Source organism: Ciconia boyciana, chromosome 11 (genome assembly GCF_034638445.1).
Source record: "Ciconia boyciana chromosome 11, ASM3463844v1, whole genome shotgun sequence".
NCBI lineage: Eukaryota > Metazoa > Chordata > Aves > Ciconiiformes > Ciconiidae > Ciconia > Ciconia boyciana.
In genome coordinates, this window is record NC_132944.1 from 8,021,980 (window position 1) to 8,034,846 (window position 12,867).

Below are 12,867 nucleotides of genomic sequence, written 5' to 3' on the forward strand. Positions count from 1 at the left end.
CTGCGCATAAAAAGCTATGAAAATGTGCCAGCTGTACCAGGCTGACCTCTTTGCTTGAGATGCATTGCTTGTTCCTGTTCCCAGCAAGTAGTGTGGAGTGTCTCTCGGATCCCTTCCTGATATCCTGACGGGCTGTTGTAGTGGTTCCCCCTTATTCCTCTGACCCCAGGGTTTCTCCCAGGAGTAGGTGTTGCACACAGTCAGTGTGGCCAAAGCAGTTTTGTTGTAGGGATCTGTCTTCTGGAGGGTACTGGTCCTCCCAGGACACGTGCTCTCACAGAGCTTGAGCACTGTGGGATCGGGGTATCTGGTTAATTTCCCAGCAGGGATGCTGGGCAGCTCACTGTGGTACAGAGTGCTGCCCTTTTTCTTTTGCTTCCAGGGAGTCTCAGTAGTTCCCGAGGCCTCTGCAAGACCAGGCTTTCTGGTTTGGGTGCTGCTTATTCCAGGCCATCTCTGGGAGGTGGAGAAGCCTCCTGGTCCTCGGGCTGATACTGCTGCTTCCAAGCAGCTGCTGCAGTGTGCAGCCTTGTAGTAGATGGAGCTTTGATATATTTGAAGCATTTGGATTGTTATAAAGACTGGAGAATTCTGCTTGCCTTTTTTCTTTTATTGTGTCTTTTGGGATATGGTGCCCCAGGAACCCACATTAAACTTTTCTGGAGTGGATTTGTGTATTCTAAATCAGGAGATTGATTTATGTGCCATGATAGCGTTGCTGTTCTCCCCACCGCACATTTAACATAGCAGGAGATGACAATGTGCTCTGTGTCCTCAAAGCATGCTTTCCTCTTGTCCTGAGGGAGCCGGGTGCTCAGGCACCCTTGCAGCTCTAGTTATTGGTAGCCAAGACCTTTTCCCAGAGCCTGAACTGGAGAGCAAGCTGTTTTTAAGCCTCTTACGAAGGTGCCGGAATGGAGCAGATTCATTAGAGCCTGAGCCACATGTGTAGCTTGAGAAAGGTTTGCACTCTCAAATGGTAAACAGTGGGTTTTTAGTGCTCGCTGCCTGCTGCACAGGCAGCCAGACTTTACGGAGTGATCGGAGCAATCCTGCAATCCTCGTTTGAGTTGACAGTTCCAAGGTTTGGGAATGAGTGGTAGTACTGAATTTTGATCTTGGGCCGGAGATGAGGTAATACTGTGGTGGCATCACCATTTTTCTGGTGTCAGCAGAAGAGGGAGATAGAGCTTGAATTCAAGCTTTGCATACCCTGTAAAGGTGGTAGCGTCTGATCCAAAGCACGTATTTTAAGATGAATGGATCGGACCAGACTTTGCAAATAATTCTAGCTTCTAGTAGATAACCTTTGGGCTCTCTAGATACCTACTGCTAGCAGAGCCTTGATTTTAGGAAACGGCTTTAAAGTCAAATGTACCTTCATCCCTTCTATGTTGCAGGTGATTGAACCTGATAATAATTCAGTGACTGAGGGGATCTCAAGAGAGAAATGTGTTAGGACACAGTTGAGTTGTTGAGGGAGAGCTGCACTTTGTCCCTAATAGCTTTGCAAAGCTGGACCTTTCTTTAAAGATCCCAGAAGATACCGTGTCTGCTTGCATTTTGGTGCCAAGGCGCTGACAGCAGCGGAAGTCACCTCGAGTAGTTGTCTCTCAAAGAGAAGCCTGGCCCTGCCTGCCTGTGATTGCCTGCTGATCACGCCAGGTCAATGAGCTGGGAAAGTCACGGGGGTATGGAAGGTCCCCAGATTCACTGAGATTGTGTCCAGTTTCCAAAAAGCTGCTAGCAGTATTGCTCTGAACTCTGCAGAGCATCAGGACCTGGGACTTGGTCCTAGTGCACATAAAAGCTTTAGGGTGGATGCACCATCAGCTTACCTTTCCCTTCACCGTTCCTCTCTCCCCCCGCAGTCTGACACGTCCTTGTGCATTTTCACTTTATATCACAGAAAGGTGAAGCCAGTAGTTGACAGAGCCCTCTTTTTGAAGAGGGGAGGATTCCCATTGGGTACATCCCGGAGCAAAATTTTGAGAATAATATCCTGGGGAAACAATGGATAGATCAACCTCGGAGTCCTGCCGACAGCTCACCTTGACTGACTTGCGTTCACAGGAGATCTATGTGCCTGTACCTCTGTAGGTACAGAAGGAGCACCCCCAGGAAATCTCCAGGGGAGACCTTATCTGATATTTAGCCTGACTTAAAAAGCTGGATGTGCATTGTGGGTTCTGCCTTTGGCTCTTGTGGCAGAGGAGGGCAGAAATGCCATGGGAGCTGAGGCTGGGTTAAACATTGCTTTTAACGCAAGCGAAAGGAACTGCAGGAGGGCTCTCTTGCAGTAAAATACTGCTTGCACGTGGGAGAAACGGGTGTGAGAAGTGGATTTACATGACCTCTTGGAGGCCGTTCTCCCCGTCTCTGCTGCTGGTGTCTCTACTAACCCTCACCGTTTCCCCTCACAAAATGGTAATGCAGTACCTGCTTTGGCTGCCCTAGCTCCACTAAAGTCCTCCACAAAAGGTGGGGATTGAATATTGACAGCTTCTGTGATGCCTGCGTGCTCAAAAGTGCTGAGGAAGGGGGCTGTATCAAGAGGGAGGATCAGCTGGAGCAGCAAATGGTCCCTCGGGCTCCCTGTGCTTACTGGGGAGCGTGCGCTCTCCCCTGCCTGCGGCTCTGCGTCCGCGAGGCCCTTCAGCCCTACTGCAAGGCCAGAAGAATGGAGGTGGGAAGGGACCCCGGGGAACTGAGAGGACAAGGAAGAAGAGAGATGCTGATTTTGAGCAGGTTTTGTTGCAGGTTGCTCCTGGAGGACTGGTCAGGGCAGTAGGTGGGGCGAGTGCCCTCAGACCCCACGTTGATCCCCCATGCTTGCTGCAGGATTTGTTGCCTCAACCAGGCCAGCAGCTGGGTGCAGTTCACTTCTCCCCACTTCTCTAGGAGCCAGCAGCCCCTTCCTCAGATCCCTGACCCCCCGAGCCTTCCCCTTGCTCCTTTGCAGCCATCTGAGAGCAGGGCAAATATTTTTGTATTAATAACAATGGAATTGCACTAATGACATGAATATAGACATGATGAAACACACGTTCTTCAAAATCACTCATTCTTCAGCCTCATGAGCTGCTGGTAACAGCACCCGAGGAGGTCGGTAATTCTCCAGAAAGCAATACGTGCTGGTGTACACCTTCAATTTATTTAGCCTGCTCAGGCAGAAGAATCATGCAAAAGCCAAGGGAATATGCCAGGCCTCTCTCTCCCACCCCCGGCCAGTCCCTTGTTTTTTCATTAACTGGCAAGAAAAGTGATTCTTGGGCCGCTGACTATGTGCTAACTCGTGCACGAACAGGCTGAGGCCGAACACGTCGCACAAAGGCAGCTGCAACAAGGGAGACCTCCTTCGATCTCGGGTGGTGGGGCTGCCCGCTTCTTGCTGGCCCTGAAATCCCTTGGCTGTGGATTCCTGTTGTTCTGGGGGCCTGTGAGCTCCTCGCTGCCCCTGTGACAGTGCCTGGAAAACAGGGCAGAGCTGTGGGCTCAGCCCCAGGTGAGACCGTGTCCCAGCCCTTGGACAGAGCTGCCTGACGGGACGTGCTCCCCTCCCCGGGAGCGCAGCTCCCCCGGCTGTGCTCCAGCCGCTCTCCACGAGTGCCCTGAGAGCTGTGCCCATGCAGCCTCGGTCTGGCCGTGAGGTCACAGTGGGTCTGGGAGGTCACAGAGCCCCACGTGCTGTGCCAGCCATAAGCACTGACCGCTCAGCCCCGGGCCCCGACTGCAGCAGCAGCGGCGACAGCAGCAGCAGCAGCATCATGTGAGCACAGGGGGCCATGGCCACCGCCTGCCGCCTCCTCCTTGTCCTCCTCCTCCTGGTGGCCCTGCATGCCAGGGCTGCCTGGGCTGCTTCATGGCGAGTGCGGCGAGCAGGTAGGTGGGCGGTGCTGGTGCAGCCTTTCACGGGCCAGCGGGCTCTTCTCACCAAGAAGCGTGGATGATGGGTTTTTTCGCCCAGTGCTTTAGCGAGGGTTTCCTCTGTGCGCTTGAGAGCTCTCCCGGTAAGAAAGCTCCGAGGGCTGTACGTTGGTCCATCCGCTCCTCGAAGGGTGTTGCACATGGCCTGGGAAGTGTTTGGAGAGCTGCAAGGAGCCAGCCAAGAGGTCACTAGGCCCCTCTGCAGCTTTGGCAAGCTCAACCTATGTCTGGCTCCCACGTTGTTACGTGACCCCCTTCCAGTGCCTGCAGTTCACTAAGGCAGCAGTGGACCCAACATGCAATGGAAATTTCTCATCTGTGCTTGCTTCTAGATGAGGATGGTGGCAATGGTTATCCAGCTTCTCAGCTGGATGTTGGTTTGGAGCCCTTGGGGCATCCTGGAGCTAAGTTCTCAATGTCCCTTTCCTTGAAGGAATAAACTGGCAATGTGGCAAGAGCTTATTCATGTGCAATTTTCCTTAAGATCCTCTGAAAGTCGATGTCTTCCCGGCTTCTTGGCCTATTCCTGTCCTCAAGCCTGAGAGCAATCCCACAGGTAAGTCAGTGGGAGGAAGGAGCACTTACCTTTTAATCTTCTTTCCGTGTGAAATGGAAGTTGCTCCTTCCGTGGCCCATGTGCAGACATGGAGAAGAGCAGAGAGGAACCGGGTCGGGCTCGTATGTGCCCTGGGGCACCTTGCCTTGCGAAGCTGTCTTTGCTGGCCCCTTGGAGCCTGAGCGGCTCCCGGTGCCAGCTGCCAAGCCACGGGCTTGTTGGGGTTGAGTTTAGAGCTGGTGTGAGCTCCAGGGAGTCCCTTCTCCCAGCAGCTCCCACACGTGGTTCGTTTCGTCCCAGCATGGTGCCACTGCAGGCACACGGTAACTCTTTGCACCATGCTCCTGAGTGGAAGGGAGAGACGTGGAAGTCAAATGCTGGAAGAACGGCGGGGAGGGCACGGTGGGTGTATTTCACTCTGCCTTAGCCATGAGACTCGGCAGTCGGAGGTTTTAGATACACGTCTGGACACACTGCGGCCTGTGCAGCAGGAAGGGATCGATCAGAGCCTCGCTGCAGCGATTCTGGGTTTCACGCCTTGCAGGCAGGTGCTGGCGAGCCACAGAGATGATGCAGAGCCTCTGCTGCCAGTTGTGGTTCAAGCCGAGTGCCAGGGGCAGCTGCTGCCCCAGTTTTACCATTACAGCTCAGCTGGTTTGCGCAGACATCGGTATGCAGATTTGAGGGCCTGGTGCGTGCTGAACTTGTGTTCAGCTCATGCGCAGCACTGCCTGCCCACTGGGCCAGTTCCAGGTGGGAGCGAGATCCCAAGCAATGCTGGTAGCCCTTTCCTAGTGCTGGAAGTTGGGTGGAGATGCTGACTTGGCAGGCTTTTTGGGTTGTGCTCGATTTCCCATCTGCAGACCGATAGCTGGGATGGGACGAATGTGACCATTGCTGGTGGTCACAGGGAAGGGCATGAGGGCCTTGCGGAGGAGCCCTTCTCAGAAGGGCTGTTTCCCCACCTGGCCTGGCTGCAGCTTCTTCCTGTCCTCTTTGAAGGAAGGCATTTAGCATCACCTTTCAGTTTGCCAAATGCAAAACAGAAGACCATGTGCAATTTCCTGGTCTCCCAGCAGGTCAGGCATGGCTGTTGTTTGCAGTAGTGACTAGGCACAGCCCCAAAAGCCCAGGCCTTGTTTCTAAACCTTATCAATGTCTTTGAGAAGTATTGCCTCCTGAAGAGGCCATCTCCCTGATGGGGACGGTTCCATCTGATCCAGCTGTCCCTCTTTCTTTCTCAAGAGATGGACCAAGAGGCTGCGGAAAAGGACGTGTTTCCAGAAGGACACAGCAGCTTTCTGCCAGTCCCTGCTGAAGAAGCAGAGGCGATGCAAGCCACTGGCATGGCAGGTAATTGCTGTCCCGTGGTCAGCCGGTGTCACCCATCAGGATTGCTGTGTGTCAGCAGGTTCTTCCCCCAGTGCCTGCTCTTGGACATCGCGTCAGTAGCCAAAGCTGAAAGTATTTTGGGTCCGAGGCATCTGGACCACGTTCCGCAGATGATGGGAAATGTGACTCTTAATTGAACGTACCTCCCGCTGAAGCTGCATCCCAGAGCTTGCCATGAGCCTCTAGAGGCCCAAGGCGTGAGAGCAGCACAGAGCGGGATCCCTCCCATGAGCTGAGGTCCAGAGCGATGCCCTGACTCCCAGACTGGGCAGGGGCTTAGAGGGAACCTCCCCATCCTCCTGCATCTTCTGTGTCTGAGCCATGCTGAAGCTTTACCTGTCATCTCTGCTTTTTGGCAGTGCTGTCAAGGCCCAGAGAAGTCCACCACGGCAAAGTATATGAATTTTTTCGAACAGACTCAGGTACTGAGCAGTCTTGCTGGGGTCCCTAGGTGGGAGACACATCCTGAAATCTGGGAGTGGCTGCAAGCGGTGCCCATGCTGGAGAAAAGGCAGAAGGGGAGAGCAACGTTCAAGTGCCTCTTGAGAAGGCCTGACTCCGTTCCCTCAGGGTGTGGGAGCTGGCCTGGGGGGAGGAGGAGTTGGAGGTGGCACTACCTGCTGCAGGGATGTTTTTTGTCCGTGTCCCCCGAAGAAGCAACTGGTCAAGCAGCTGCGCTCCCCCACGTGCTCGCCTTCTGGCCTTCTGAGTTTTGTTTGGTGGGACAACCTATCCCCAAGGGTCAGAGTGTGCCTCTAAGCACCAGCACTGGGGGGAAACAGAGAACTTCCTGGCTATATCAAAGGTGCTGCAAGCTTACCAGTGGTGCACAGGACGGACTAACGTCCCGATTTGCTCCTCCAGATGCAGTTGGCGAGACAACCACAAGTCTTCCCAATCCCCAGAGGACCACAAGTGTTCTCTCCTCCCAAGATGTGCAAAGGCGCTGCACAGCAGCAACTGTGGTTTTCCTGCTACTTGCAGTACTGTTGTGCAGTGTTGTGGTCTGGCGGCGGAGGAAGAGAAAAGAGTGAGTTGTTGATTTCTGCCCCCCCAGCTTCCTTAGGTGGCTGCTCATAGCCACGAAGCATTTCTAGTCAGGCTGCTGTGGAGTGGTGAGTTAGTCATTGGCCAAAAAACTCTGCTGAGGTTTCTGCTGCTATCAGATGCTTTCATTGGCCTCTTAATTCCTGGGCCGCCTTCTCGGGAGCCCGCTCTGACTGGAGCCAGCGTTAGCTCAAACTGACCCTGCCTGGACAAGAGCAGCCTCCAGGAGCAACAGGCATAGGCAAAGCGAAGTCAGGAACAGAAAGAGTGGGGGATGAGATTTCCCTAGAAAGCGAGACACACGCTAGCCCCCGCTCCTGACCAGTGAACCTGCCCAGAGGAATGCCCCTGCTCGGTGGTGCCATGAGGTGCAGGTGCCCACCTCGGCCAAGGTGTGCCAGCAGCTCAGCCCATGGTGGGGAGCCGTGCCAGCTCTGGGCCGTGCTGTGGAGGAGAGTCCCTGTGTCCCATCTGCAGCCGAGGGCCTCAGCAGCCTCCTCTCTCCACAGGCACCTCTCTACAGCTTCAGGAGCCCAGCTGGGAACTGATGCCTGCCCCTAGCCCCTGGACAGCCAGACCAGCCGCCCTGGCACCCCTGAGAGCCAGGCCCAAAGCCAGCAGCTGCCGCTCCTGCCTGGAAAACTGGTGCACCCGTCCTCCCCATGGCCTCTGCGACCCGCCAGCCTGCCCCCGGCCACCCTGCTGTGGTGGGACCAGCCCAGCGCCCTCCGGCCCCAGCTGAAACGGTCCCGTGCCCCCCGAGCCCACTGGCCGGGCCATCCAGCAAGGGCTGAAGGCAGCCCTCCCGGGGCAGGGGTTGGGGGTGCGCTGACAGAACCCCCACCGAGAGCTTCAGGGGTTTCTCTCCAAATAAAGAGGAAGAGAGCCAAAGGTGCCCTTTGGTAACAAACCTAGACAAGAAATTATTCACTCCAGTCCTTTGGTTCTTGGCACTTCCACTGGATGTAGTCAAAGATGTCTTTTTCACACTCTACTAGCTAGGGCCTCCAGAAACTCCTGCGAGCATAGTACAGATGGGATTTAAAAGGTAGAAGTTCTGTACAACTGCCAAATGCATTGCAAGATTAAGACAAACTGGATTTGCACAGAAACCACAGACCTTTTCATGCAGTCACAAAGGTGTTCAGGTATTAATTCACATTAGCACCAAAGGAAATAAGGCATCTAATTACCTTTGGGGCTATATGCTTGTTCAGTTTGGAAAGAAAAATATCCAGTCCTGTCCTGTTCTCCTGTCCAAGACAAGACACAACTGAAAGACATAGATAATCTTGTTAAAAGAATGAGAAAACAGACACGTGCTGCGCATGGCACTCAGACACAATCTTTAGACAAAAAAATAAAACTCTCTAAATTAGATTGGATGGCCAAAAGGGGTATCTTCTTTGTGCCACAGTACTGCCTGTACGTAAGCAGGCTGCCTCTCCCTGCTATAATGACACCTAACACCAGCAAGCAAACAGTGAAAAATTTAGGAAACTACAGCGTTTACCAGAAGCATTTCCAATACGTTTAGGAAACAATTTAAGAAGATCACACAGAGCATATAACCAGAAATAATACTCTGCACAAGGCTTGAACTGACCAGCCTAGTTGATGGGTCATGTACTCATTGATTGCAAAGCTCTTTTCCAGAACATGAGTTCTCAAGTTTTTACTAAACATATGAAATATGCCTATGAAATATAGTGCAGCACAGTAATCCTGACGTTGGGGCATAAGTTTGGAATAAGAGTGAATCATAGAATCATAGAATGGTTTGGTTTGGTTTGGTTTGGTTTGGTTTGGTTTGGTTTGGTTTGGAAGGGACCTTCAAAGATCATCTAGTTCCACCCCCCCCGCTCTGGCAGGGGCATCTTTCACTGGATCAGGTTGCTCAAAGCCCCGTCCAACCTGACCTTGGGCACCTCCAATGATGGGGCATTCACAGCTTCTCTGGGCAACCTGCTCCAGTATATCACCACCCCCATAGTAAAGAAGTCATCCTTACATCCAGTCTTTAAATCCTTACATCCTTACATCCAATCCTTAAATCTACCCTCTTCATGTTTTAAAACTGTTGCCCCTTGTCCTGTCACTATAGGCCCTGGTAAAAAGTCTCTCCCTGTCTTTTCTTATAAGCCCCCTTTATATATTGAAAGGCCGCAATAAGGTCTCCCCAGAGCCTTCTCTTTTCCAAGCTGAACAACCCCAACTCTCAGCCTTTCCTCATAAGAGAGGTGCTCCAGCCCTCTGATCATTTTTGTGGACCTCCTCTGGACCCACTCCAACAGGTCTGTATTTTTCTTGTCCTGGGGACCCCAGAGCTGGACACAGTACTCCAGGTGGGGTCTCGTAAGAGCGGAGCAGAGGAGGGAGAATCGCCTCCCTCGACCTGCTGGCCACGTTTCTTTTGATGCAGCCCTGGATACAGTTGGCTTTCTGGGCTGCAAGTGCACATTGCTGGCTCATGTCCAGTTTTTCATCCACCAGTATCCCACAGGGCTGCTCTCAATCCATTCATCCTCCACTCCGTATTGATACTGGGGACTGCACCGATCCAGGTGCAGGACCTTGCACTTGGCCTCGTTGAACTTCATGAGGTTCACACTGGCCCACTCCACAAGCCTGTCAAGGTCCCTCTGAGGTGGCATCCCTTCCCTCTAGTGAATTAACTGCACCGCTCAGCTTGGTGTCATCCGCAAACTTGCTGAGGGTGCACTCAATCCCAGTACCTGTGTCACTAATGAAGACATTAAATAGTACTGGTCCCAGTACGGACCCCTGAGGGACACCACTCGCTACTGCTTTCCTCTTGGACATCGAGCCATTGACTGTAAGTCTCTGGATGTGGCCATCCAGCCAATTCTTTATCCATCTAACAGTCCATCCATCAAACCCATCTCTCTCCAATTTAACAGCAAGAATGTTGTGGGGGACCATATCAAAGACCTTACAGAAGTCCAGGTAGGTGACACCCATAGCTCTTCTCTTGTTCACTGGTGCAGTCACTCCATCATAGAAGGCCACCAGATTAGTCAGGTACAATTTGCCCTTGGTGAAGCCATGTTGGCTGTCTTTAATCACCTCCCTGTCTTCCATATGTTTTGACACGTCTTCCAGGAGGATGTGTTCCATGATCTTACTGGGCACAAAGGTGAGGCTGACTGGTCAGTAGTTCCCTTTTTAAACTGGGTGTTTAAAAAACTGGTCAGTTTTTACCCTTTTTAAAAATGGGTGTGATGTTTCCCTTTTTCCAGTCACTGGGGACTGTGCCTGACTACCATGACTTTTCAAATACGATTGAGAGTGGCTTGGCAACTACATCAGCCAATTCCCTCAGGACCCTGGCATGCATCTCATTGGGTCCCATGGACTTGTGTATGTTCAGGTTCCTCAGGTGGTCCTGAACCTGATCACTTACGTGGGAGGGACTTCATTCCCCCAGTCCCTGTCTTGAGGTTCAGGGGCTTGAGACATGTGGGAAGAGAGATTACCACTGAAAACTGAGGCAAAAAAATTACTGAGTACCTCAGCCTTCTCCATGATGGTTGCCACTATTTCTCCTGCCTTATTTATTGGGGTGGGGTGTGGGGGGGTGGTGTGTGCATTTTCTTTCATCTTCCTTTTCTGCCCAACACACCTGTAGAAGCCCTTCCTATTATTCTTCAAATCCTTTGCCAAATTCAACTCCAACTGTGCCTTGGCTTTCCTGATCCCATCTCTACACATCCAGGCAGCATCCCTATATTGAGAGAAAAGTATACATTGAAGACAAGCGTGAGGTTACAAGTCATCTGGAATTCAGCCATCCAGACGCTCTAGATTTACTGCCTATTTAAGTGCACATATTCCAGAATTCTGTACACTTCACTTTCCCAGAGGCCTGCTGCAAGAATGATATGCATATTCAAGAAAGGCCCAGCACAACTGTCCTGACCTATAAATTACTGGTGTCCAACCACTGCACGGCTATAGTGCTAGCATTCACACTACCAAGTAATGTCAAAGCAGCATGACAAAGTAGGACATAATTCTGAAACTGGATATAAAGAGCCATCTTCCAGTTGTGAGCTGAAGTACAGTATTCTCGCTAATAAGAGATTATAGAGACCTGCAGCTGTACAGTGTCTTCCATACTACAGAAAGAATTCAGGTACCTAGTAAATGCCAGGTTCAGAATGTGAAGTAGAGATTTGAATGTAGAACTTCAAACAAATGCCCACGATGTACCAGACATCTAATGTATTCTTAGCTTTACTGGCTAACAGTTCTTTTGTGTGGACAGGCTGCTCCATCTTCTTTATTTGGCAGCTGACAGACACTGTATGAGGAAGCAAAGAAAGGAAGAAAATAAAAATTAAATTAACCAGATTTGAGATCTGTCTTACAGATTACCTGCCCCCCAACCAGCTTTTGAAATGCACATTTCCAAATACATGTAGTTCTGTGATCACTGGTATTCTGGAGAGGCTAGTAATAAATGGCACACGTTAAACAGGCATGAAATTGTAAACTAAGCCTCAGAACTGCATAAAGCCAAGATGAAATTAGAAGCCCTGTGTTAAAGGTTTCCCAAGCTCCTTGTTTCATTCAGAAGTTGGAAACTTTTTGAATGCCAGTTATAAGGTCAGCTATACCAACTGCCATTCTGGTATAACCTCCCAAGCATGGCTTCAACTCAATAGTTATAAATGAATGACCCATGTGTGAAGGATTACTTATATAGATGCATTCAGTCATACACATGCAGATAGACCATTGAAGGGTTAAAAAGAATGGTGTTCTGAAACTCTCGGGTTCCCCAACCCTCTTTCCCTAGCCCCTTCGTCAGTGCCTGGATGAGACGAAGCTGTTCCATTGATCATGACTGTTCATCCTCCAGAGGCTGGTGCCGGAGTGAAAGGACAAAGCGAGCAACCGCAGCCTCCTACTGAGCAGCATTCAGCCCTTCTGCACTTACACAGCCGCAAATTCGCTTTTGCCTGCTCAGGGCTTGAGTCAGGGGAGGCACATAACAATGTTCATTCAAAGGCATAGTCCGTCTATGTTCATTATTAATTCAGCTGCTATTATTAATACTAGATGTCTATAATTTTATAATACAACAATTATAGAATAATACACTACAGTTGCTGAAAATGTTACTATATGGCATAGAATGTAAGTTAAAAATTCCAACAACTCACAGCCCTGCTGTCTCCTGTTTGTGACACCTGATGTTAGGGCCAAGGCAAGTGACCAGGTCAAGCCATAGCTCCCTCCTTTGATTTTCAGAGATGGGATTTCTTTTGGGCTTGCTGTGAGCTGGAGGGGAAGTCAGCCTAAATATCCACCTTCTCAAACTGATGTTGCAGGAACTGTCCACCTTCTTGGCCAATCCACAATTGAGTCCATACTTACTCAGCCCTGTAGGTGGAGGACTGAGAAACATGAAGCCATTCATATGTACCATTGCCCTCATCCCATTGATGTGTTACTGGACTCATACTGGTAACAAATTACGGCCCCTTCCATTTTGGTTCTAAGGCATGTTTCTTTTTACCCAAGCTCAAAACCGTTACTTGGCCTCAGTATCACCATGTATATATATATATATGAATTTGATTCTCATTTTCCCCATTTTTTTCTTGTTTCTTTTACTGCTTCTTCCACCAGAACCTAAATTTCTTCTTTGTTCTCTTGTAATGTTTTTCCCATTCCCACTGATCACCTCCAGGATCCTTAGGGTCTCATGTGTGGGGCATGGGCTGTCCAAACAAAACATGCCACGAATGTAAACTGGGCCATCAGCTGTTGCTATTTCTTAAAGCTGCTAATACCACTGGTAATTTTTCAGTCCATTTCTTTGGATATTGCCCTATAATTTCCTTGAGTTTATTTTTAATAGTCTGCTTCATTCTTTCTACCGCTCCAGAGTGCTGTGAGTGGCAGGATATATGCAG

General features: G+C 50.7%; 1 protein-coding gene and 1 long non-coding RNA gene across 3 annotated transcripts in view; one reads left to right on the forward strand and one right to left on the reverse strand.

Moving 5' to 3' along the window:
• LOC140657965 (uncharacterized) overlaps positions 1-8,195 on the forward strand; it is a 9,377-nt gene extending 1,182 nt beyond the window's left edge. The window contains exons 2-5 of one of the 2 annotated variants that reach the window (XM_072875765.1): positions 5,729-5,836; positions 6,235-6,297; positions 6,740-6,905; positions 7,432-8,195. In XM_072875765.1, the coding sequence (XP_072731866.1) occupies positions 5,729-5,836; positions 6,235-6,297; positions 6,740-6,905; positions 7,432-7,664 (570 nt within the window). In that variant the 3' untranslated portion in view covers positions 7,665-8,195. Of the gene's footprint in view, positions 1-5,728; positions 5,837-6,234; positions 6,906-7,431 lie in introns of both variants that reach the window. The other variant, XM_072875763.1, reaches the window with a different exon arrangement.
• LOC140657969 (uncharacterized) lies at positions 6,702-12,273 on the reverse strand. Its single transcript, XR_012044559.1, has 6 exons — positions 12,112-12,273; positions 11,083-11,246; positions 10,566-10,667; positions 8,116-8,195; positions 7,834-7,939; positions 6,702-6,881 (listed from the first exon to the last, which is right to left on the reverse strand). It is a non-coding gene; the product is annotated as an uncharacterized lncRNA (long non-coding RNA).
• Between the last annotated feature and the right edge of the window lie 594 nt (positions 12,274-12,867).